Raw genomic sequence first — 25,557 nt, 5'->3', positions numbered from 1 at the left:
CAAGTTCTTCTTCGGATTCCTTCGTCCAGTGGCCGACTGACTTCCAAGCCAAAAAGCCAGGCCTTTTATGCAGGTTTCTCCCATTCATTCCAACCTAGCTGTCAGTCACCCTTCAGGGTGGCTGTCATTGCCGGACAGTCAAACGGCCAATCACCGCTGAGTGCATTTGGGTCTCCTAGGAGACTAAGGAGGCTAGGAGACTAGGAGACATGCTGGACTTGCTCAGCATAGCCTACATGAACTATGCCAACGATACTTAAGTCCTCCTCCCCCTCACTGGCTCATATGACCAAGATGCAGCTGCCCTCCTTCAAATCGACTCCACCATCCAAACCTGGATGGCTGCAAATGGCCTTTGCTTAAACAGGGACAAAACTGAGATCATTCTCCTAGGCCCTAAGGAAATAATGCCCAAACTCAACCTGAAATACAACCACTTCACCATTGATGACACAAACATACCTGTCTCCACCTCAGAAAAGACCATTGGAGTACACATTGACTTAACCCTTTGTATGTCACGCCAGGTTATCACCATTGCCTCTGCGCACACTACCAAACTAATAAATGCCATTAAACCCTTTCTCACCACTCAAAACAGACTCTCCATCGCCCGCGCCACAATAGGAGCTAAACTTGACTATTGCAAAGCCCTCTTGGCAGGCACTTCTGCAAAAAAACATCAAGAAACATCAAACAGTTCAAAACAAAGCGCTCCGCACAGCTCTCTCCATACCCAAAAGAGACCACATCTCAAAGACCAGGCGAGACATCCATTGGCTTCCAGTAAAGCAAAGGATCAACTTCAAGATCCTCACCCTAACACAAATGCATCAATCTTTCTGCCCCCTCATACCTATCAGAAACCATACTCAGGAACACCTCAACACGCCCTAAAAGAAGTCACCATGCCAACCAAGTTCCCTCTGTCAAAAGAGCAAATGCCGGAGTTATTGGCTTTCCACACATTGCACCCAAACTATGGAACACCCTTCCCAATGCTCTCAGAGCTGAACCCTCCTTATCCATCTTTCACAAATCCCTCAAGACCACTCTGTTTAACTAGCCCCTATGCTCCCACTGAATGCATTTATAGTTTCCATATGGGATACATTACTCGCCGTAATCGTATTTCTGATGCTTGTATCTGCTTAGATTCACATGCTGTGCATAGGCCGACATCTAGTGGAAGCTGTGGAGTATTACAGTTTGTTTTTCAAAACTGGAAAAGGGGCGTCGAACTAGGCGGTGCCAGTAATACTATTCCTAGTGTGACGTCCACTGTACCCATGATCCCTCACCCGTGTAGGACCCTCAGATTGTTTTTTCCACCCTACTTGTCGGAAGCATATCGCAGAGTTCCCTTGGCTTTAGCCGTTTATCAATTATTATTACAAAATGTCCCTGTTTCTCCCACCCTACGCTGAAGATAGACGTTGGTGAATTGAAATTGAGGAAATCAGCCGTCGAGACTACACAATGGACTTTGGGCCTCGTTAGGCCTCTGGCCTTGGCACGGGCCTCGGGAGGCCACTGGCCTCAGCCCGGGCCTCGGAAGGCCTCGGCCCAGAACAAGTAGGTAGAGTGGGGGGTGGTCATACACTCGTTTCCTAATTATACCCGCCCACTGCCAATTAGTGACATATGGAGAGTACTCCCTCTAAAATTCTGCCCGAAGCGTAACAGGAAGTTTCCCCGGGTAGACAAACACAATCCGTGTAACCCGTCTCCCATAAGACCATCCGAAGGCTACCTGTAGAGCTTGTAAGCTCTTCAACCCAAAAACAATCAAAGACCGCTCAACGACCTTGCTGTGTAAACTGTACTGTGTAACTACTTCTTACTATGTAACAACGAAGCTCTACTATGTACTGCAACCAATGTCTGCCATGTAACTTATCCAATGTACCCAGCAAGACTTTCTAGAACAGCGCCACAATGCCTAAGGGCTGCTGCATGCTTTAAAAATGTGAATAAATAAATAAGCACAGGGAGTTTCAGGCACCTCCCTCACTTCCTGCCCCCACCAGACACCCTGGAGCCAGAGGCGGGCTTCACTCGTGAATCCCACCAAAGGCAAAGTGAACAAAGGAACCAAACCTGGTTTGGCGCCCAGAGTAAATCTCCAGAAGGACGTTTCCACAAAGAAATGGTGAAAAAAGAAGACCGGGGCCATTTGGACAAAAATGGCACCCTTGGGTGCTTTACTGCAACTGCAAAGGCAGCCCGCGGTAAAAGCACACCATGGTAGTTTAAAGTAAACCACTGCTATCAGCCACTCATCGAGGAATAGGGTAACAACAAATCTTACATGAGAAACTAGACAAAGGGGATACTAAGTAACCCCTCCAGCATCCTATTGTAAGATAGTGTGTGCTGGGTCTAGAAAGTTAAAGAATCCAATCACCTGATACACATATGGCGACACTGCATATAAAATGTTTTTTTATATATAGCTTGGGATAAATGATAATGCATTATTTCAGAATCTGACATATTTAGAGCCTGTTCTCATAGCAATTAATGATCCGTTACAAACCACTCTATGCAATTAACAATTTGTTCCTGTGCTTACTCGGAACCATCCCTAACAATGTATCAGGACATGTCCCCTTGGTGGGGACATTGAGGGGTGTGGAAGCTAGGAAGTCGTTCTGTGCCCCTTCCTCAATGAGTCCCCAATATAACCGCCCTATGATGGGCAACCATGGATTGCAATCTTTCGCTGCCTATGGTGAGATGGGCCCCTCATTGCCACACTTAAATAGAATTATGAAAAATAACGTGTGTCGCATCTAGATAAGATTGTGAAGGTAAGCAAGTCCCACACTTGGAAAGCCTTGTGAATGTTAAAAAGGGCCACACCTGGATAGAATTAAAAACATTAGCCTGTGTCGCATCTAGATAGGATTATGAATGTTAGGAAGACCCACACTTAGAATGGTGAACATTAGCATGCGCCGCATCTGGACAGGACTGCGAAGGCCGGCCAGTGCCACATTTAGACAGAAGAGTGAATATTAACCATTGCCACATCTAGAATGCATTGGCAATATTACCAATGCCACATTTAGATAGAAGAACATGTTACTTCTTACCTGGTAACGTTCTTTCGATGGGATGTTCCTCCGACGTATTCCTTATCTTTGATAATACGTTTCCAGCTTGCTGGCCTCGGAAAATTTTTCTGTAGAGGGCGCTGTGCGTCGATGTCCGCCGAGTCGATGTCCCTCGACGGCCACCGTATTGGCGCCGACGTCACCATGCCCATAAATAGCCACGTGCTGCGTCCGTTGCTCAGTTCCGTTTAGTAGCATAAGAAAAGACATGCCTGAATCGGTTAGTAACCTTGAAGGAGCGAAAGCTGCAACCACAAGGGAAGTTATCACTGCGGGATGGATGGGAGGGGCGATAAGGAATACGTCGGAGGAACATCCCGTCGAAAGAACGTTACCAGGTAAGAAGTAACTTGTTCTTCGAAGGGATTGTGTCCTCCGACGTATTCCTTATCTTTGATAGACTCCCATAGTAGTGGTATGTAATTGGAGGAGGGAGTGATAGTGTTATGTATCCCTTTAGGGCTGGACCGAATGTAATACGGCCTTGCCAAATCTGGTCTCTTGAGCTGTGGAGGAATCAAGATTGTAAAATTTTGTGAATGTATGTGCGGACGACCACGTGGCAGCCGCACATATGTCCCGGACCGGTACCCCTCTCTGGAGAGCCGAAGAGGCTGTGATACCCCTGGTTGAATGAGCCCTGAGATTTTGGGGTGGCTCTTTCCCTGCTAGTCTATAACATTCCAGGATGGCCAAAATAATCCACCTGGAGATGGTTTGTTTTGTTATGGGTAGTCCCAACATGTGACCTGAGTATCCTACAAACAGTTGGTCTGCTTGCCTGATCCTAGCCATTCTGCTGATGTAAAAGCTGAGAGCTCGCCTAGGGTCCAGCCTGTGTAGCCTTTCCTCCTCTTTTCCCGGATGGGGAGGAGGGTAGAATGAAGGCAAGGTAATTTTCTGAGTAATATGGAATTCAGAAACCACCTTTGGGAGGAAATTAAGCTTCACCTGTAGGACAACTTTGTCCTTGTGGAAGATTGTATGTGGGGGTTTACAGGAGAGAGCTTGTAGCTCACTCACCCTCCTAGCAGATGTTAGTGCTACTAGTAGGACAGTTTTAAGCGTGAGAAATCTCAATGCGCAAGAGTGAAGAAGTTCGAATGGAGTGCCCACTAAGAAGTTTAAGACTAAATTTAAGTCCCATAATGTAACCTGGAATGGTTTTGGAGGGTAAACATTAGTTAGACCCTTGAGAAATTGTACCACAAGAGGAATTTTGAAATACAATGGTTCCTCCGCAGTGCGTTTGAAGATAGAAAGCGCTGCGAGATTGCCTTTTACAGTGCCAACTTGAAGGCCTGAGTTTGCCAAGTAGAGTAGAAACGATAACACCGTTGGTGTACCATATGAAAAAGGGTCGATATTCTCTTCCCTAAACCAGCTGCAAAACTTGTTCCAACAGCAGCGGTATAAAGACTTTGTTGCTGGTCTTCTGGCCGAAAGTAACACCTCCATGACGTCATCAGGGAGATCCCAATCCTTGTACCTCAACCTTTCAGAAGCCAAGCGTGAAGGTTGAGGATTCTGGTGTCTGGATGGAGAACCTGACCTCCCTTCTGCGAGAGAAGATTCTCTTAGAGTGGAAGACGGATTGGAGGGCAGATGGACATATCTAGAAGGTCCGGGTACCACGTTCTCCTGGCCCAATCCGTGGCAATTAGGATCATGGTTTTCCGGAATCTTCTCAACCTCCTGATCATTTGAGGAATAACAGGGACTGGTGGGAACCCGTAAAGGAGTGGAAACTCCCAGTCCACTACGAACGCATCTCCTAGAGCTCCTCTCGGGGGAAAGTCACTTGAACAGAACAGATCGCACTTCCTGTTGGTGCTTGTGGCGAACAGATCCACCTGAGGGGTTCTCCAAAGGGCGAAGATCCCTTGAAGGACTTCCTGAGCTAGCTCCCATTCGTGGGAGACTGTGCTCTGCCTGCTCAGAGCGTCCGCTGTCAAATTCTTCTCTCCGGCTAGGTGGACTGCCGATAGAGAGATTCCTTCCCGAATTGCCCAAAACCAGAGCTGCATTGCCTCTCTGCACAGTGGCAGTGATCCTACGCCTCCTCTTTTGTTGAGGTAGTGCATGGCCACCGTGTTGTCCGTCATTATCAGGACATTTCTCCCCTGTACTGATGGCAGAAAAGCTTTCAGCGCTAGTCTGATCGCTCTCAGCTCTAATAGGTCGATATGTAGTCTGGACTCCGATGGAGACCAACGATCGCTGATGGTCAAGTCGTTGGCATGGGCTCCCCACCCTGTGAGCGAGGCGTCTGACTACTGTTATCTCCGGCCATGGTTGCCAAAGCAGTTCTCCTTTCAAGATGTTCTCTGGATAGGCCCACCATTGAAGGTCGTGGGCTACCTTGTCCGGAATCCGGAGGAGGTCCGTCATTCTCCCTAAGAATTGTGACCACCGACTTCTCAGTGCCCACTGAAGAGATCTCATTCTCAGGCGAGCCTCTGGCACAAGGAAGATGCTGGATGCCATGAGGCCTAGCAACCTCAAAAAGTCGAAGGCTGGGAGACGCTGGGCATTTTGAAACTTGGTGATCATCTGCAGAATATCTTGAGCCCTCACCTCTGGTGGCGAGGCTTTTCCCAGGGAAGTGTCCAGGACCGCTCCAATGAACTGGAGTCTCTGAGATGGTATCATCTGTGACTTCTTTAAATTGAGGGAGAAGCCCAGTCTGTGAAGGAAGAGGCAGACATAATCTAGCTGGGTCTGGGCCTGCTAGGAAGATACGGCCCTGATCAGCCAATCGTCCAGGTAGGGGTAGACGTGGATCCCTTCCCACCTTAGACTCGCCGCCACTACCGACATCAGCTTGGTGAAGACCCTCGGGGCGGAGGTCAGCCCAAATGGCAGAACTCGAAATTGATAATGACAGTTGCCAATTGCGAACCTCAGGTATTTCCTGTGCTTGAGATGGATTGGCACATGGAAATAAGCATCCTGAAGGTCCAGAGACACCAGCCAGTCCTGGAGCTGGAGGGCCTGAAGGATCTGAGAGAGAGTTACCATCTTGAACTTGTCCTTCCTGAGGAACTTGTTCAATTCTCTTAAGTCCAGGATGGGTCTCAGTCCTCCGTCCTTCTTTGGTATGAGAAATTAGGGGGAGTACAAGCCCTTGTTCCTGTCCGCTACAGGTACCGGTTCTATGGCACCTTTTCTCTAGCAGGTCCATAATTTCCTGCAAGAGGAGCGGATCTGGAACTTTTAGGGAGCTGTTCCCCGGTGGATGACTCTGAGGTATGTGTAGAAAGGGTAGGCAGTAACCTTGGGCAACTTTCTCCAACGCCCAAGCATCTAACGTTATAGCCTGCCATTCTGTCAGATGGTGATTTAACCCGCCCCCTACAGGTGTCTTGTGTGTGAAGGCCTCAGAGTTGTTTGGGGGCGGCTGATGCAGATGCCGAGGGTAAAGAGGCACCTGCTGCTGCTGCGGTCTTAGTACTTTTGACCAGTCCACCTCGGGTGGATCTCCTTTGGCCTCTTTGAGCCAGCTGTCCTCTGCCTTTCCCGAATGCGGAATAGCAGCGAAAGGACTTTCCTCTCCCAGAGGTTCCTGAGGGGCGAAAAGGAGTTTTGCGGATAGCAGCTCCTAAGGATTTTGCTGCTGCTTTAGAAGTCTAACTTTTCCAGACTGTCATCAGCCTTTTTCCAGAATAATGAAGAGCCGTCAAAGGGCATATTCAAAAGTCTGGCCTGTACCATCAGGGGCAAACCCAGACTTTCGCAACCACGCATGCCTGCAGATTGTTGTACTTGCCGCCATGGCCCTGCTGATACTGTCAGCGGAATCGATGCTCGTTTGAAGTGATTCGCACATGGCATCTTTGCCATCTTTAATGATGTTAAGGAAGGCTTCCTTTTCCTCTCCTTCGGGTTTGCAGTCAGCCGCCGATGAAGCACACTCCCATAGTGTGTGACTGAACCTGGTGAGCGTACATGTGGTGTTGATGGACTTCAACGCCATACTACAGGCAGAGAAGACCTTCTTTGCCATAGAGTCGTACCTCTTGTCATCCCTATCTTGTGGGACAGTAGGGTAAGCAGTCCTACTGCTGGATGAAGTTGCCGCTTGAACCACCAGGATCTCTGGGGTTGGGTGTTTTGACAGATGTTCAGGGTCAGCAGCCGCTACCCTATACTTTGTCGACAATCTTTTATTGACTGCTGGGATAACTTCGGGAGTTTCCCAATTGGATGCAATTTTTCGTTGTAGGGCTGCATGGAAGGGGACCACCAGGTCTTCCTGTGGGCCTTTGTCCAATATATCTGTCAACCCATAAACTCAATTATTCTTGCCATCAGGGTTCTATATGGTGTTTCGGCATGTTCCCCTGGGTCTGGCTTTACAAATTCCACTTCTGGGGAAGTGTCCAGTCCATTTGCCTCATGAAGTGACTCCTGTAGTTCCTTCAGCCTCCTTTCTTCAGAGGTGAAACCCTCTGCAGTAGGCAGTGTGGTTCTTTGTAAACCAAATGTTTCCTGGTCAGAGTCTTCCCCTTCTTCATAAATTGAAGAAAGACCAGGGTATTCTGATCTCTGAAATGGAGTAAAGCCCATCTCTAGGGCCGAAGGAGCTAAACTCGTCGTTATTGGACGTGAAAATGTCGATGTCGTCGACGCCGATGTAACCGGCTTCGAAGGCGCCGAAAATGGCGTCGAAAAAACTGGAAGGGGTCTCTAAGAACTCGAGAGGATCGGGATCCCACTCGAGGGCATCGACGACGGTCTCGGCGTAGTGCCGGAGGCCCTTGAAATCACCGTTGGCTGTGGAGCCTTGGTCCGCTTTCATCAGCGTCGACGATGGCATCGAGTCGATCGACCGATGCGTCGAGGAACCCTTCGACAACGGCGTCGATGGCGCCGATCCGTGCGTCGAAGGAACCTTCGACGACGGCGAAGACGGTGCCTTCTTACCCGATGGGTCATGGCGCTCACGGGTGTAATGTTTCGCCGGGTGCTGCGACTCGCGGCGTTTTGATTTTTTGGGTTTTTCACCCGGGGTATCACCCTCGGCTGTCTTCGAGGGGGTCGAGGCCGCGTTCTCGAAGACGCTTAACATTTTCTTTCCGAATTCCTCCCACTCAGCTTGAGAACTGTGTTAAGTGGGACAGGAAACTCTTTCTGGGGACACAGAAGACGAGGAATGGGACCTTCAACGTCTCTTTTTTGAGTGTCTAGATCTCGACGAATGGTGGGAGCTGCTTTGAGATCTAGAATGGGAGTGTTTGACGACAAGGAGACGAATGCCTCGACTCAGCCGACGAAACCTTCGAGGAGGATTTGGCTGACTTACCTCTCTCGAGTTTCCCCTTTCGCTCCTTCAGGGCTTTCGCCGTCATGGACATGCAGTCCTCACACTCCGAACAATGGTGCTCGGACCCCAAGCACCATAAACAGACCCTGTGTGGATCCGTTATTGACATTTTTTTACCGCAGTCTTGACATTTCTTGAAGCCGGATCGTGGCGTCGGTTCTGATGAAGAAGCCATCGAGAACGATAAGGAATATTCGAGTCGAAATAGATATTAAACCTGACTGAACTGAGCAACGACGTTCCGAGGCCCCACGAAGCGCGGAAACTGAACAACGGACGCAGCACGTGGCTATTTATGGGCATGGTGACGATACAGAAAAAATTTCCGAGGCCAGCAAGCTGGAAACGTATTATCAAAGATAAGGAATACGTCGGAGGACACAATCCCTTCGAATTGTGAATACGAGCTTGCTTCGCATATGGACAGGTTTTTGAAGGTGGGCCAGTGCCACATATGGATATAATAGTGAATATTGGCGTGCGTCATATATACAGGATTGTGAATATTAGCCAGTGCCGGATCTAGATAGAAATGCGGAGATATTCACGTGCCACATCTAGAAAGAATGTGGAAATTTAGCACATATCACTTCTTGATTGCGAGGCCAGTAACCAACCCACTAACAATTTAATTCCCTCTGCATACACCTCTCAAACACTAAGCAAACACAACCCTAAAGCACAACAAACAGCACAAACTTCACTACACTGCAACAACAAAACAAACCACACATAGCTTTGCACAACATCACACGACTGCTACCGACCAGAAAGCAGTCTCAAGCTCAGCGAAAGGTGTTAACCAAACTGAGGCTGCCAACAGCAGATCACTGCTCTCTTGCACTTATCCCGCTCGTTCCCACTAACTCACCCCCACCCCCTTTCCTTTTCAGATATGCAGGACACCAGGGGACCACTCCAGTGGTGATCGTGTGCGGTACAAATATCCTTTAACATTAACATAACCAACTGCATCAGTGTTTTCTTTGTCCTGCAACTGTGAAGAGAGATACAGCTCCTGGTGTGACCTGGACCTGCAGCGCCTTTGAAGCCGAATGAAGGGCGGGAAATCTTAACTCTATCGACCCTCTCCAGACCTGCCAAGGTTGGACCCAAACCAAGCTAAGGGCAGCGAGTACTGAAACCACTTACCGGTTGCCCCTTGTTCATTGACTGTATTTTACACACTGAGAATCCATTGTGGTCCTCCATTTGGCTTAGATAGCCTCTGCTTCCTAAAGTCCTCAAAGTTGGGAATAGCTTTGTTAATCGCAGAAGAGCTTCCCCCGACTCTTGGAACCTGATTTCCACACTCTTCAGATCCTTCCTCCAACTTTGCCAGTGCCTTAGATATTGTAATTTGTGACTTTACGCACGACCGGTCTCTTTTTGAAAACTTCCACACTTTACCACATTGACCAAAGTGACTATATGACAATGCATTACTTACCGTAAAAGCATTTCTGATGGTTGTATCTGCTTAGATTCACATGCTGTGCATAGGTCCGACATCCAGTGGTCACTGCGGAGTATTGCATTTTGTTTTTCGTAGTCGAAAAGGGGACGTCGACAAGGCGTGTCTGTAACACTATCCCTATAGTGACGTGCGTTGTACCCACAATCCCTCACGCGTCGAGGTCCCTCTGTTTGTATTTTTCTGCCCTGAGGGAGCCTTATAGACGTGAGTGAGTACAGAAAAGAGAGATATAAAGGAAGTCTATGTTCCTTCCATCCGAGCGGGGAGGAAGGGTGGGCGCATGTGAATCTAAGCAGATACAACCATCAGAAATGCTTTTACGGTAAGTAATGCATTGTCTTCTGATGTTTGTTAATCTGCTTAGAATCACATGCTGTGCATAGACTAGCGAGCAGTACCCGGAGTTGGCGGTGGGTTATGAGAAGGAACAGTAGAGAAAAGATGTCTTAATACTGCCTGTCCCACCTGGGAGTCAGATCTAGAGTGTGCATCTAGACAGTAGTGTTTTGTAAAGGTGTGCACAGAACTCCAGGTAGCCGCTTTGCAGATGGACTCAAGGGGAACATTTGCAATGAATGCTATGGAAGCCCCAGTGCCTCGAGTGGAATGTGCTCTTGGCTTGAAGGGTAGTTCTCTCTTAGCAAGAGTGTAACAGAGAGTGATGCATTGAACAATCCATCTAGATATAGTGGATTTTGAGACCGCATCTCTTCTCTTCCTGCTGCCACCGAGACAAAGAACTGATTAGTCTTTCTCAGTGGTCTGGTTCTTTCCATGTAGAACATGACAGCTCTGCGTACATCTAGTGTATGCAGACTTTTTTCTCCCGAGCTGGAAGGGTTTTGAAAGAACGTTGGTAGTTCTATAGTTTGGTTTACATGAAATTTCGAGATGAATTTAGGTGCAAACCTTGGGTGTGTGCGTAGAACCACTTTATTTTTGTGAACTGTTACAAAGGGGTCTAGTACAGAAAGAGCCTGTAGTTCACTTACTCTTCTAATGGAGGTGATAGCTATTAGGAAAGCAGTCTTAAGGGTGATATCTTTAAGAGTTGCCTTGTGCATGGGTTCGAAGGGAGGGCCCATGAGTCTGGAAAGTACCACATTTAAGTCCCATCCGGGAGCTGGGTTAGCTATCGGAGGGTGTATCCTTTTTACCCCCTCCATGAAGGCTTTGATAACTGGTATCTTCCACCACGACACTTTAAGTTGGGAAGTGGTGTATGCAGAAAGTGCCGCTAGGTGGACTTTAATGGAATTGAATACTAAACCTGAATCCAGTAAATGGGTCAAGTATAGAATAATGTCAGTAGGAGAGCAGTCAACTGGGTTGATGCTAGTACCTCTACACCAGATAACGAATCTTTTCCATTTGCTAGAATAGCAGTGTCGAGTATTAGGTTTTCTGGCTTCCCTGAGGATGTCCATACATCTCTGTGGGAGTTGTAAATGTCCAAATTCTATGATCTCAGGAGCCAGGCTGCTAAGTTCATGGTCTGAGGGCATGGATGCAGTGTCCTGCCCTTGTCTTGTGACAGCATGTTGTACGGGCAGGGAAGTTTCACTGGGGGAGATAGGGACATCTCCATCAAGTGAGCGAACCAAGGTTGCCGTGCCCACATTGGGGCCACTAGTATCATGGTAACCTGCTCCTGGTGCATCTTGTGCACCACTTTGTTGAGAAGGGGAGTCGGGGGAAAGGCGTAAACAAATTTCCCTGACCATTGAATCAACAGACCGTTCCCCTTGGACTGGTTCTGGGGGTACCTGGAGGCGTAACTTTGGCATTGTGAGTTCTCCAGGGTTGCGAACAGGTCTATTTCCTGGAATCCCCATTGCGTGAAGATGTCTAAGACGATGTCTTCGTGCAATTGCCATTCGTACTCTTCGGGCAGGGGGAAGTCTCTGCTGAGTTTGTCTGCTAGCAGATTGAGTTCCCCTGGTACATGTTGTGCTAGTAGGAACATGTTGTGTTTGAGAGCCCACTTCCATATATTCTGGGACAGCTTGGACAGTCCTGGAGAGTGAGTGCCCCCTTGCTTGTTGAGGTAGTACATGGCTGTGGTGCTGTCTGTGAGGACCATCACTGTCTTTCCTTGTAAGTGTTCCTGAAAGGCTTTCAGTGCTTTGAACACCGCTAGTAGTTCCAGCAGGTTTATATGCTTGGATGCTAAACTCGGAGTCCACACTCCGTGTGCCGTTTGATGGGATAGGTGAGCCCCCCATCCTGTAAGGGATGCGTCTGTGGTTAGAGTGGCTTCCACTGCGGGTGTGGCAAAAGTTTTCCCTAATAACAGGTTTTCTTTTGTCCACCACCGTAGCGAGAGAACCAAGGCCTGCGAGACCACCACTAGATCGTCCCATTGTCCGCTGGCCTGACACCACTGGCTGTAGAGCCACTCTTGCATTGGGCGCATGCGCAGGCGCGCGTGAGGTACCAAATAAATACATGACGCCATCATCCCTAGCAAGCGCATTGCTTTGCGTACCGTCACCTCTCGGCCTGCTACATAATGGGGAATTTGAAACAGCATGTTTTGGACCCTCTCGTTGGAGGGGAATACGAGGCCGTCCCTTGTTCGAATTAGAGCCCCTAGGAATTGTTTGGTTTGGCTGGGGTCTAAGCTGGACTTCTTTTCGTTGATGGAGAAGCCCAGTTGGGACAAAAGGTCTACGGTCTTTTGGGTATTGGAGAAGCATGTTTCGTAAGAATCCCCTGTTATGAGCCAGTCGTCGAGGTAAGGGTATACCGGGATGGATAATCTGCGCAGGTGGGCCGCTGCCACTGCCAGTACTTTCGTGAATACCCTTGGTGCAGATGCTATCCCGAAGGGTAGTACTCTGAACTGGTAGTGTTTGTCCTCTATTTTGAACCTGAGGTATTTTCTGTGCGATGGCAACATTAAAATATGAAAGTATGCATCTTTCATGTCCAGTGTTGTCATGTAATCCCCTTGTGATAACAGTGGGATTACCTCCTGTAAGGTCACCATACGAAACTTTGGGGTTTGACAAATATGTTCGCTGGGCGCAGATCTAATACAGGGCGCATGGTTAAGTCCTTTTTGGGTACAAGGAAGTACACTGAATAAATACCTTCTGTTACCTGTGATAGGGGGACGGGCTCTATAGCTTCTTTCTTCAGTAGTTCTTCCACTTCTTGAAGAAGAATGGAGAGGTGTTGCGGTGTCATGCGCCGGTTCCGTGGGGGTTTGTACTTCGGGGAACCGTTGAACTCGATGCAGTATCCGTGGGCTATGGTGGATAATACCCAACGGTCTGACGTGATTCCCTCCCATGCTGAAAGGAACGATGTTAGCCGGCCCCCGACCGGTGATGCATGGGAGGGGACCCGAATTTTCGGGTCATTTGCTGGTATTGGGCGTGGAACCTCTGGGGCTGGAGCCACGACCTCTTCCTTTGCCACGGCGTTGGCCTCTTTGACTGAACTGGGTGTTACCCTGGTTGGTGGGCCAGTTGGAGCCAGAGTAATATTGTTGTTGTTGGTTCTGCTGCTGTCTTTGGCCACGAAAGGAGCGTTTATTACCATAGCCTCGCCTGTTAGGGGGCCTAGAAATTTGATCAAGAGTTTTGATGGTATCAAACTCTTTTTTAGCATGTTCTAGGGCCTCATCTACTGCTTTCCCAAACAGATGCGTCTGTTCAATGGGTTTATTTATGAGGGAGGCTTGGGTTTCGGGCTTAAAACCTGAATTGCGTAGCCAAACGTGGCGCTTGAGAAGTATTCCCTGAACTAGGGAGCGGCCAGCCGTCTCAGCGGCATCTAGGGAGTTTTTAACGATGCCCTGGTTTACCAGTGTGCCCTCTGATATTATAGCTAGCAGGCGAGAACGCAGAGGTTCAGGTGCTTCCTCTGCTTCGCTGCGCAGCTTGTTCCACTGTGCATCTGCGTAGCTAGCTAAAAGTGAGTTGTTATTAGCAATTCTAGTGGAGAAGGCGGCGGAGGTCGTGATTCTCTTCCCCAGTGCGTAGAGTTTTTTGCCTTCTTTGTCTGGAGGTGCTTCACTAGTGGATAGTGGCACCCCTGCTCTTTTTCTTGTGTTGGTAACCACAAGGGAGTCTGGAATAGAGTGTCCTCTGATGTATAAAGGGTCAGAGGATGAAGGGCTGAAGAGCTTTTCTATTCTAGGGTTGACCCCTCTTACTAGAGCTGGGTTAGTAAGGGAAGGAGAAATTCTTCTTTTAATAGAAGCCAGGAGAGGAATAGATTGGCTAACAGGGGCTTTTTCTTTGATGACTTTTTCTACAAAGTCGATGTCTGGAAGAGTTTCCCCTGTATCAATCTCAAAATGCGCTGCTGCCTTGCGCAATAGTGCATTGAGGGAAGGTTGGTCATCTATGGGAGAGGAGTTCCCGTGTGAATCCTTGAGAGGAGAAGGGAGAAAGGCATCAGGGTCTGAATGTACTGATGGGGATTGCCAAGGCTGCACTGACGGTGAATGCCAGGGCTGCGAGGTAGCTGTATCCTCTTCAAACCCTGTAGGAGTGGTGTAAGGATCTTCTCCGAAGCCCTCTTCCTCAAGTTCTACCTCTTCTTCTCCACCCAAACACTCCTCATCTTCTTGGAGGTATTGCTCCTCCTCAGTGAGGTCAACCAGCCTAGGAATCTTGACTCTAGGGTCATCCTGTGGCCATTCTCTTTGTCTTTTGTGAGTGGGTGGGTCTTGGTTTCCTAGAAACCTTTCCATTTTCTCCATGCAAGAATGGAGTCTTTCAAGGGTCTCATGGGGTACCCCTGAATAGTCTAGAGGGGGAAAATTAGTGTTTTCGCCTTCGAATCGTTTCGAACGCTCCCACAGCGTCGACGAGAGGTTCCCGTCTCCTTCTGAAAAGCCTTCAGGTAGTTCGGAAGCGTCCTTTGGAGAAAGGGGCAGTTCCTGGCTACTTTTGTGTTTTTTCGACGCGGTATTCGACGTTTGTTTCGTCGTCCGCGTACGTTCGTCCTCGGCGACAATTCTCGCTAGGCTCTCGGCCACGATTTTGTCCGTCGAGGGCTTTGGTGTCGACGTTGTGTGCGTTGCGCGTTGTACCTCGACGGTCGCTCTATGGAGCGTTGCGTCGGATGTTTTTGGGGTAGCGCCCGTGTTAGATGGAAGCCCAATCGCTGGTCGCGGCTGCGTTTGCGGGTGGGGCTTGTGACCTTTACGGTCTGCGGTAGACGCCGGAGTGCCCTGCGTCCCCTTCGGCGCTGATGGATCCTTCGTTCTCGACGAAGAAGAGCCGTGGGTAGTGTGTTTAGCCTTATGGGGTTTGTGTGCGTCCTTGTCGCCGGGGTGTTCATCCCCATAAGCAGGGCGTGAGCCGAGCCCGTCGGGGCCGGGGACGGACGACGAGGAGCGTGAGCGCTCCTTCTGGGGGTTCATGACTTCCGTAACGGACGTCGAGTTATCGCACTCCTCGTCACTTTCAGTAACAGCGGCAGCGGGTGAGGAAACTGACTTCGACATCGCGTAGTCTGCCCACCTCTTAACCCTACGTTCTTTAAGAGTCCTGGGTTTTAAGAGCTTGCAGGCTGCGCAGCTGTTCTCTATGTGATCGAGGGGTAAGCAACGATTACAGAGCTTGTGCTTATCTTTCCAAGTATATTTGCCCCTGCAGCGTGGGCAAAACTTAAATGGTGTCCTCTCCATAGCTGAGGCAATAATAGCTGGCGATAACAACCCCAAGGGAAAGAAAAGGGAGAAAGAAAGACATTCTCAAAGAGAAGAGACAAAGTTCTAACCCCCACTCTCCCTACTGTAAGTTGGCCGTCGAGGCCAGGCCACGTGTTCGGCAGCGCCGAAGGATCTCCTCCGCTCTTCCTCTCCGTCGAAAATAGTTCGGCGGAGAAACAGCTTCACAGCTAACGTCGAGGGGGAGGGATCGTTACCAGTATATTAAGTTATGACAAAAGGACCGAGGTCCGTGGTAAGTATAGCAATGTCTCTCTAGGAGCTCCGCGAAAGGCGACCAGAAACTGGGCGGAAAAAAACAATCTGAGGGACCTCGACGCGTGAGGGATTGTGGGTACAACGCACGTCACTATAGGGATAGTGTTACAGACACGCCTTGTCGACGTCCCCTTTTCGACTACGAAAAACAAAATGCAATACTCCGCAGTGACCACTGGATGTCGGACCTATGCACAGCATGTGATTCTAAGCAGATTAACAAACATCAGAAATATATATATATTTTACATAGTGTGTTCTTTGAGTGGTGATTTTACTGTGCATTTCATTCTTCACTTGTTTATTCTTGGGCCTAATAAATTGTATATTTTCATATACTATTGTCTAAGGCTATTTACATGGAGTCTTGCTGTGTGTGCTCATCAAGGACCTCAGATCACCCCCCACTCCTCCTGTGACTTAGCATTGACTGCTCTCCAAGCTAGTGGCTTCCTAAACTTCTGTTCAGCAGGTAGGTGAGGTGGTAGAAACAGGTATGTTTACTCATTCCTGGTACTCCTAATCACCCAGGGACCTCAATAGAAGTTCTGTAAATCACTGTGCCCTCTTTTCTCACATCTTGGTTTCGATGAAGTCCAGGGGTCTCTGCTGCAGATGCCACTTCTGGTGTCAGATTTTGGGTCCAGCTAATCAGCATTTTCATGCTCTGATGAATCAGCACTGGACAGCTGCACAACTCTGTTGGACTGAAGGAAGGACCACCACTCTGGTGACAACCTAAGAGGACTCCCGGGACCCAATGCAGGAGGCAATCAACAATGGCCACTCAGAAGAAATGGTGGCAGTCTATCTTTGTGGTAGAAACAAAAAGCAGTCCTGTAAGGCCTCTGTTCTTGTTGGAATGTTGCAACTGCAGGGGATGCTTTTTGTTTTTGAAACTCAAGCACCTGCCTAGTTCAAAGCCACAGCTTGGGACGACAACCAATGCAGCAAAGTAGTGCAGGAGGAAGCTCGCCACCCCACAGGGTGGTTCCGGGACACTTCTGAAGGCTTCCAACAGAAGGATCCTTAAGCAGGAGTCTAGACCAGTTGTTTGCACAGGTTCAGGAGTCAAAACACTGATGAAGGCCTTCTGATGTTCAGCAAAGGTGCAGGGCTGCGGTTGGACAGTTGAAGAAAGCAATGTTGGCAGCTTCTCAAGAACAGTTCCTGTTCTTTAGAAGGGCACGCCTCTTCGTATGGGTATTGGCTCCAATAATTAACAATTGAATGGCTGCGTGGGGTCCCCCATTCTATCCAGGATTGCCCCTGACCCTACAAATAGTAAGGATCTACATCATACAAACTGGCAGGGGATGCACAATCCTGGACAGTCTCAGGCCACACATTTGACCAGCATAGTGCTGGTTGATACGGAGCAAAAATCATATCTCGATATTGTTAGGCCGAATCTCGATATAGTATATAGCTCAATATTGTTTATGTGGGTTAAATGCTCAGTTGTAAGCCAACAACTACACACGAGATGTCGCCAACACCTTTATTTATAAGACATTGATCAAAATAAAGTGCAAATACAGGATTCCTGTTGGAGACTACACACATCTGTGTAAATATCAAAATAGTATATGTAATAATGCATATACAAGTACAATAAAAAAAGTAGAAACGTATCCGCTGCCACCAGCCCGCCCTGGACACATTTAAGTAACCAAAATGTTACGAACAACAAAGCTACAGGGACACAACATGTCGCTACCACACTTCACTGCAATGTGATGTGTGCAGGGAAAAATAAACAGAATTTGACAAAGACCAGACTACTTCTGCACGATAGCCATAGGGACTGATCGGTGGCCCAAAAACAAATAGGCTTAGCAAGACAAGTGAAGTAAAAAGTTAGTCAGAAGAGGTGCAAAAGAATGTAAAAAAGTTGGGTGTCCCATTGATGTCTACAGAGGGAAAGCAGCAAAAAGAAAACCTTTAACACCCAGTAACTGGAGCCCTGCGGGTATCAGGCTTGTACTATAACTTTTATGCACCTCGGTGTTAGCACTGATAATTTACGGGCCTCAGAATTCTCCCCAGTATGGCAAGAAGGCTTCACTAAAGAGATGAGGATTAACCTTTCTCGGCCGAGGAAACCCTGCAAAAAGAAGTGCCCTTCCAGAGGTGCACTGGAGAAAAGAAGAAAAAGAAAGAAAAAAAGGTGCACAAACTTAATTGCCTAGTAGAGTAAATGTAGTTGAAACCAAAGCTCACCAGTTTTTTTTTGCCCAATGAATTCTGATGTTCAACTTAGATCATACCCATTTTAAATGTGCTCACCATTACATAGTAGGCGTGTTGCTTTGTCACAACTATTAGCAATCAATTGAGAGTGGCTAAAGTGAATCGGGAGACGAACAACGCCGGGTGAATCATCATAGAAAGCCTGCGTTTCATTCCTCCCTCCGCCATCAATACCCCAGAACCAGATTTTTTTTTTAAAGCTGTAACTAGAGCCCTGCCTTCCATTTGGCTCTGTCCCTCGACTCCCACTCCTCCCCACCCCCAAATCTGGCTTCCATCCAACCCCCCATGCCCTCACTCGTCTGTCCTGTCAGCTCTCCTCACATGCATAATGACCGCCCACGTCATGGTTCTAGAAACAGTAAAAGACTGCTCCTGCAGTTTTCAACCAGACAGGCTTGTTTGTTATTTTGTAAAGGAAATTAAACGTGTGTAATCTTCAAAAACAAAGGAAACAAGCTACTAACATCCCAGACAGGGTCGGACTGGGACAAGAAACAGGCCCGTACACCCAAAAAAAGTGGACCACCCCTCACCCCCAAAAAGTGGCCCACATCTCGCCTAAAAAAAAAAGTGGCCCTCAAACCATCATTCGTGAATCGCGTCAATTCACGACTTTACAGAAAATGCTTCTTACGGTCGGTTACATTACAACAGAACTCATAAAATAACATAACTTTGCATACAAGAATGGATCACCATATATATCATTAATATCTGTGTGTATAGATCTATATTGTCAAATTACTGTGAATGCAAGCAGACGTCCAATGCCAAATGTTATTGTATAGCGCTTAAGCTCTTTTTTATAGAACAAATATGCATACAATATCACCCAGCCTGTGTTGCTTCTCATTTATCGACCTCAGAAGGATGAAAGGCTGAGATGGCCTTGCTGGGATTCGAACCTGCAACATGCAGATCACACACATCGCAGCAGCGAGCACTCAACCCACTGAGCTATCATATCAGCTATAGTAAAATGAGCAATTATTCTGTAGTGGATACCATTACACTGGTAACTGAAATTTTAACAGCAGACCAGTTAAATTCATCTGCAGGTCTGGTGCAAATTTGGCTGCATGTCAAGCCTGCATGCATCTACTTTTCAGGCTTCAGAGGTTGGCAAAATAGGGACAGCAGCGCACTCACAGGACACCCAATACTTTGAGCACTCATTACCTCATACATGCAAACAAACATCCTGCACAGCATGCCACAGAGATGGGAAAGATAGACACATTACAACAAAGCATTCATTGTGGCACAATGAAGTCAATGGCCACTTGATGTGCTATGGTCAAAAATTTCTACACTGTAAACAAGCGGGATACAGAGGCAGTGGGCTTGTTGATAGAACAGCGCCCGCTCCGCTGTGCCATGCTGCAGAGTCCCGAGGGCACGTGTGCATTGCGATCCCCGCTGCAGTGCTGAATCCAGGGAGACACGCCTCCCAAGGTTGCGGCTGCCTCTGCATACATTTGTCACCGGCTGACATATAGATGCTGGCAGCGGCGTAGCCCTTAGTGTCAGCAGGCATCGTCAGTGACAGGTGGGTGGGGGGAGCAGGCTCAGTGTAGGTGGTCTGCGGGCGCACGGCAGGATATAAGTCGTGGCTGCTACCGGTTGTCCCCCGCCCGCGGAACCTCTGCGTGGGATGCCTTCTCAGCTCTAATGCCGGCAGGTTTTCTAAACGTGTCCTAGAAATTGTTTGAATTAAAAAGATTGTGCCACTGTGCAAAGTAAAATACATGCCGATATAGTTACTCACCTAATGGGCCTGTATAACACTCCAGGTGTGCATTCTGCTTTTGGCTTGTCCCAGGATCAAGTACTGGGTACTTCCCTCGACTCCCTTCCCTGCTATGTGGGGAAGGGGATGCAGGCATTGCCATCCATGCTGCTGCCTGAGCTGTCCTCAGCCTCTCCTGCTCGCCCGCGCCTCGAGCTGAGAGTGGAGTCCTGTTAGCTTTGTTGTTGCGATCCATTGCATTTGCAACAACTGGCGCCACAAAATCGCTGGATCGGCTCAGGGCCCAGGGCACTGCCAAGCCAGCACGCTTACGTGATGCATTCATCGAAGAAAGGTAACGCTTTGTGTTACCTTTCTTTAATGAATGCATCCGCTGTCCTGCGACTAGGCGCAAGCTGGCTGCTGAGCGGGCTGCAACCCGCAGGCAAGCCAGCTAGCGCTGAGCCAAGGGTGTAACCTGGCACACCTGCCCAAATTCATAGACCAGCCCCCAGGGCCTCATATCGGCCCAGCCATGAGTGACCGACGGGCCAGTCCAACCCTGATCCCAGATGATCCCCTTAAGAACCAATCGTGTTAATTAGCCAAATTACTTGGTTCTGGAGCCAACTTGACCAATAACAGTCCTGAACCCTCGCTGAGGCACTGAATTTGCTGAGACCTACTAAGGCTTGGCATGGGAGGCAGTTACTGGCCAAAGCCCACCTCAGAAACAGGTAACCAACCCTATAGAGTAAGCATTATTAAAGATGGTGATCTACGTTATGGTGGCATTAAGAACACAGGATGAAAATGGCACTATTGGATAAAGCTCTATGATGTGGGTGTATGAATTTACATACTACACATCCAAATGTGCATATTACTTTGTAATAGATATTTGAATTAATTTCAAATTGCTGATTTTAAATGTTTATTTTATTTATGCATTGCTGCTTTTATGACTTCCTGTCAAAATAAAGCATATGAACTGATATTTGAATTGTTAGCTATCCAATAGATTAAATAAACCCAGTTGTTAAAGATGTGTACATTGACTATTTCCAAATGTGTGACACATACATCAGTAGCTTTGAACAGCAGTATGATATTTAACATGCCCTTGGTGGCTTCCGGAAATACTAAAGACCCGGTTCATCTAAACAATAAAGCGTGTCACGGTGCAAATGGTAACCTGCAGGATCACTTTAACTTAAGGTTGATGATGAATGGAGTAGTAATTCAAAAAGAGAATACTTACAATTAAAGTGATTACACCCCAGCTACTTAGGATTAAAGGAAATCATCAGTATTGATTGTGAAATTGGCCATACAATAGTTTCAGGTAGGGTCTTATTTATCACTTTTGTCTTGTCAGTCACCTTAAATTATGGATGCTTATTAATGATGTATTTTGTTCAGTGGTTTAATGAACTAATCTTACTCTTGACACAAATATTGTAACGTCTTGTAAATAATGAACATCTGTGCACAACTTATTTTATGGGTATTATATTGGATTTACTTTCTTACTATCTTTCAGTGAAGTGTGTGCTTTTCTTACCTGAAGGTTTCCTCCTGTAATTGCTCAAGCTGTGTTTGGAGCTGAAGGTGTCTACGACCAGCTGGACTGTTGGGATCTTCTAGAGAATCAGATTGGTTTAACCGTTCCATAATGACCTGGTTTTCGGCTAGTAAACTGCTTCTCTCTTCCTGTAGAGCTGCAACCTATGACGAGAAAACATACCTCAATGGAACAATCCCAAAGGACTAGAAGAAGTGGACTGTTAAAAAAAAAAAACAACACTACAAAACTCATTTTTTGCCTTAGCAACAATAAAAAACAAAATGGGCATTCATTTTTTTTTTAAGTCTTCAACATAAAAGGGCCACACTCAAAAATATATGCAGTGCTAATTTACAATCCTTCACAATGACCAATTTACCCAACAGCAATGTTGGCTAATTTGAGGACATAAAATCAGCAGAGAGTAAAAGCATTATGCTCGCTATTCACACTATACCTTAGTGAACAGATGTTCAACTTTCTGAAAACTGGTTGCATAATTGAAATACCCGAAAACCTACAAATAAACTAGGTCTCAAGAAACTTTTGCAGAAGGTATCTTCTCTAAATTGAGCAATGATCACAGAAGCGATGCACCAAATGTTCTGGTTAGGAAGGCAATGTGGTCTGATGACCAGGTTATAAAACCAGTAAAGAACTGAAACGTAGGCTCTCTGAGGTGACCAAACTATTATCCAGGGCAGATTCCTTTATGGCTTGATTCAAATATCAGGCTAACTTGGGTGCATTAAGAAACTGGTTAAACAGCAGCATTAATCACTATAAACCAAACAGGTAATACATATTAGACTTTCTTCCAGAAGGAATAGAAGGTAACAAATGAAAGTTAACACTTGAAAGACGTTGCTATTTATACCCTAATATTGAGAGTAAATATTAATGAAATGGATATCAAAATGGAGGGTCTTTATAATTGAATAAGCCATCTTGTACTTGATTGCCGGCATGCTCAGGTTACTGTATCAATTGACCAGTTTTTCTTCAGGGGATGATTTCGTGCTTTATACTTGGACAACCAAGGATCCATAATGTCTTCTGGGTTTCATATTCAGTCAGAGGAATTTAAGAAATACCTGTGATTAGGCAACATAAGTGTTTATAGAAAAGATCTTCGGATAAGGGGCCTATGGGCTGATTAGAGAACACCATAATTGCATGCATTTATAAATTCCCAAAGTAATATCACTCAGTTTTCTACATAAATAGTTCTGCTGCTCTGACTACAATGGTAGTTGGAATGGATTAGGTCAGGACAGCTAGAAAGAAGCCGACTGGACTGTGTAAACTTATACTACTTGTCTCTATACAGTCAGGTAAAAAGGAAAGAGGTAATTTGGATGGCAGCTACATTTTACATCTTTGTGAAGTACTCACAAGGAAAATTGCTCTAACAAAATGCATAGAGTTGGGGGGAAAGCATTTTAATGTCTACGAGGAGCTCTCATGCACCACTACTGTACCTTGGCCAACAGTTATCAGCAGTTTATTGGATGAACCATCTGAATGTGAGTATGAATCAGTGTAGGATTGTCCAGATGTGGAGTGGAGCACTGTATGAAATGTGTCATGATGGTCAGCTCATGGAGCTTTGCATGGTGAAAATGCTGGCTGGCATTTGGCCAGAGGATCAATGGCAGGTGTCCTCGAGCACCAGTTAAGGCACACATTGGTTTAAAATAGAAAGTAAAAAGAAAAAAGGAGCAATAATGTGAAGCTGGTGCTGTGCAAAGGAGAATGAATCGAGTCTCCCAGACTTAAATAATGCTGCAAACAGAGGGAAATTGGGATGCCCCATATAAGGTTGATACCTTACCTCAATCTAACATTCTTCAACAGAGCGATCACATTACACTTAAGAACCCTGGGATCACACCAACCTTGGATGTGGGTATTACATAAGCAGACAGTCAACCAGATCTTCTAATTACGAAAAAAAAAGATAAACCACAACCCGATGCACAGTATTTCACATAAGAGGTGGACAAAATTTGAACATCCCACTACATGTTGATAAATGGTAATCCACTCTTTGCGATTAAGAAATTGCGTAATCTTTGCATGTGGATATCCGGCATTAATCCCAAGGGACAAGTGACTTTAATGCCTGGATAGTAGCTGGCAACTTGAAAAGTTTCAAGAAAAAGAGGGTGAGGAGGGCACCACGTATTATAGTAGTTGCTTATATTAAGAAAATCATAAATTTATTGTAATGTTCTCGCCTGGAGCTGCCAATACAAAAACGGTCCTGTAGCACTAGGACCTAATCGAACAAAAAACTTCCAAGAAACAAAGTGAATCCACTTTGTTAGGAAAGGCGCATCTCAGTTAGCCCCAGATAGGTTGCTAATGTTTAATATGTGTCACGGCTCGCTCCCTTCGCTCCCGTTCCCGCCACTTGGGGGCATGTTTTGGGGTTTATTCCCTACTGGACATTTCCTTCGAACCCTATGCTACAGTGTTCTGATGAATTGGGAACGTTAAACCCTTATAATCCAAGTTACTTCCCTTCCGGATCCATTCCAGGTTTTTTGGCAGCCAGCATGTTACTTAAATCAAATGACTATGTTTCCCAGAATGCCTTGGCTCACTGCTTCAGCTCCTGCTTCCCAGAATGCCTGGCTCACTGCTTCGTCTCCTCCCTTGCAGCACAAGGCTGGGTGGAGGATAGGCAACACCTGTGGCTGCAGGTGCAGCAGGCGGCACGCCTGAGGGGTGTGCTCGTTTAGCAGCTTTAAAAGCCTCAGTTTGCTTCAGTCCGGCGCTGGTCATTGTAGCAGTGTTCCTGTTGTGACTAGTCTCCTGTTCCTTGTTCCTGGTTTCTGTGCCTTGTACCTAGTTCCAGTCCCTAGCTTTTGTGCCCAGTTCCTTAGCTCCTGTATCTTGTTCCTCTGCCCTGGATTTCGGATTATGTGCTAATTGATTTATGCTTTTCCCTTTCTGTCTTCCTCTGTCTGCAGACAGCCTTTCTCTGTGCTTAACTCTTAGTTGCAGCCCAGGTTTCCGGTGCGTTCTGTCTCTTTATGCTGTCCTGGTTACTGAAAAGCTTGATGCATTAATCTTACCTTATTAGTATTTATTTACTACCTTTTTCCCTTGGTTGGGTGGGATAGGTTTCCTTTTGTAATAGCGTTTCCCCTGCTCCTGATCCTACTTCATTCAGAGTCCATTCCATATTTTCCATTGCACCTCTGCATTTACTTTCCATCGTATATTAGGTGTGGGTGTTGTTGTAACATGTTCCAGTGTGTATCCCCTTTTGTTTTCCTCACAAGTTAACATCACAATTCATACTTTCCCCTGACTACGGTTTTATGTATTTTGTTATCTTTAACCCTTTGCTTTTACAGCCTTCTGGGTTCCTGTTTGATCTACAGGGTTCGTGATATTACTGACATTCTAGTGGTCTTTCCGGTCCTCGTGAGTACTGTTTGAATGTTCCTTATTCAGTATTTTACAGAGTGTCAGTTCACAGAATCTGTACTTGCTTGCCCTCTACGTGGGTTTAGCGCTGTCAGTATCTGTAAGAGCATAGTGGGTAAAGAGTTTGCAGACTTTCCTTTCATTTATCAGGAGGTCTTAAGTGTTTACCCTACATTCCTTTATTGTATATTGGTAATACTTTATTTGCACTCCTGGGTTATACATACACAAGCCTTGGGTATTTTATGCACGTTGTTAGATCCTAAGTTGTTCCCTGTGCAATTCTGTGCACTTTACCTCTTGCCATAGGCAAGGCCTTCTTCCTTTCTGAACAATATGTTATAGATTAGGTATCCAGTTTACGATATAAAAGTAATGAAGTTCAAAGAAATATCTTTAGCAGGAATTGTTTAATTCACATTCCTCTAATATTTGCCGCCAAAATTTGTTTTTGTAAATCACACAATGAGTTTGCATCTCAAATTGCCCATAATACTCTGGTGCCAATGCATTTCGGATTTAATCCTTCTTCAGGGCGGTATTATAGCAAAAAACAAGTAGTATAGCATGACTTATTACATTGTTAACAGTATATATACATACAACAGCCATTGTTTAAGGGTTATTACAAAAATCACATAGCAATCCGCAAATCACGTCCATTCGAAGAGATAATGAGCAAGAATGAAACA

The 25,557-nt window shown here is 46.6% G+C and overlaps 1 protein-coding gene across 3 annotated transcripts in view; it reads right to left on the bottom strand.

The window, feature by feature from the left end:
* HOOK3 (hook microtubule tethering protein 3) overlaps positions 1 to 25,557 on the bottom strand; it is a 1,904,471-nt gene that overhangs the window by 1,216,524 nt on the left and 662,390 nt on the right. For all 3 annotated transcript variants that reach the window (XM_069626410.1, XM_069626409.1, XM_069626411.1), the window contains one exon: positions 21,422 to 21,585. In XM_069626410.1, coding sequence (XP_069482511.1) covers positions 21,422 to 21,585 — 164 coding nt within the window. The remainder of the gene's footprint in view (positions 1 to 21,421; positions 21,586 to 25,557) is intronic.

Source organism: Ambystoma mexicanum, chromosome 6p (genome assembly GCF_040938575.1).
Source record: "Ambystoma mexicanum isolate Mex_15411 chromosome 6p, UKY_AmexF1_1, whole genome shotgun sequence".
In the NCBI taxonomy this organism is placed as follows: domain Eukaryota; kingdom Metazoa; phylum Chordata; class Amphibia; order Caudata; family Ambystomatidae; genus Ambystoma; species Ambystoma mexicanum.
The sequence above is the reverse complement of the archived record's forward strand: the minus strand, read 5'-3'. Positions and strand labels throughout refer to the sequence as shown.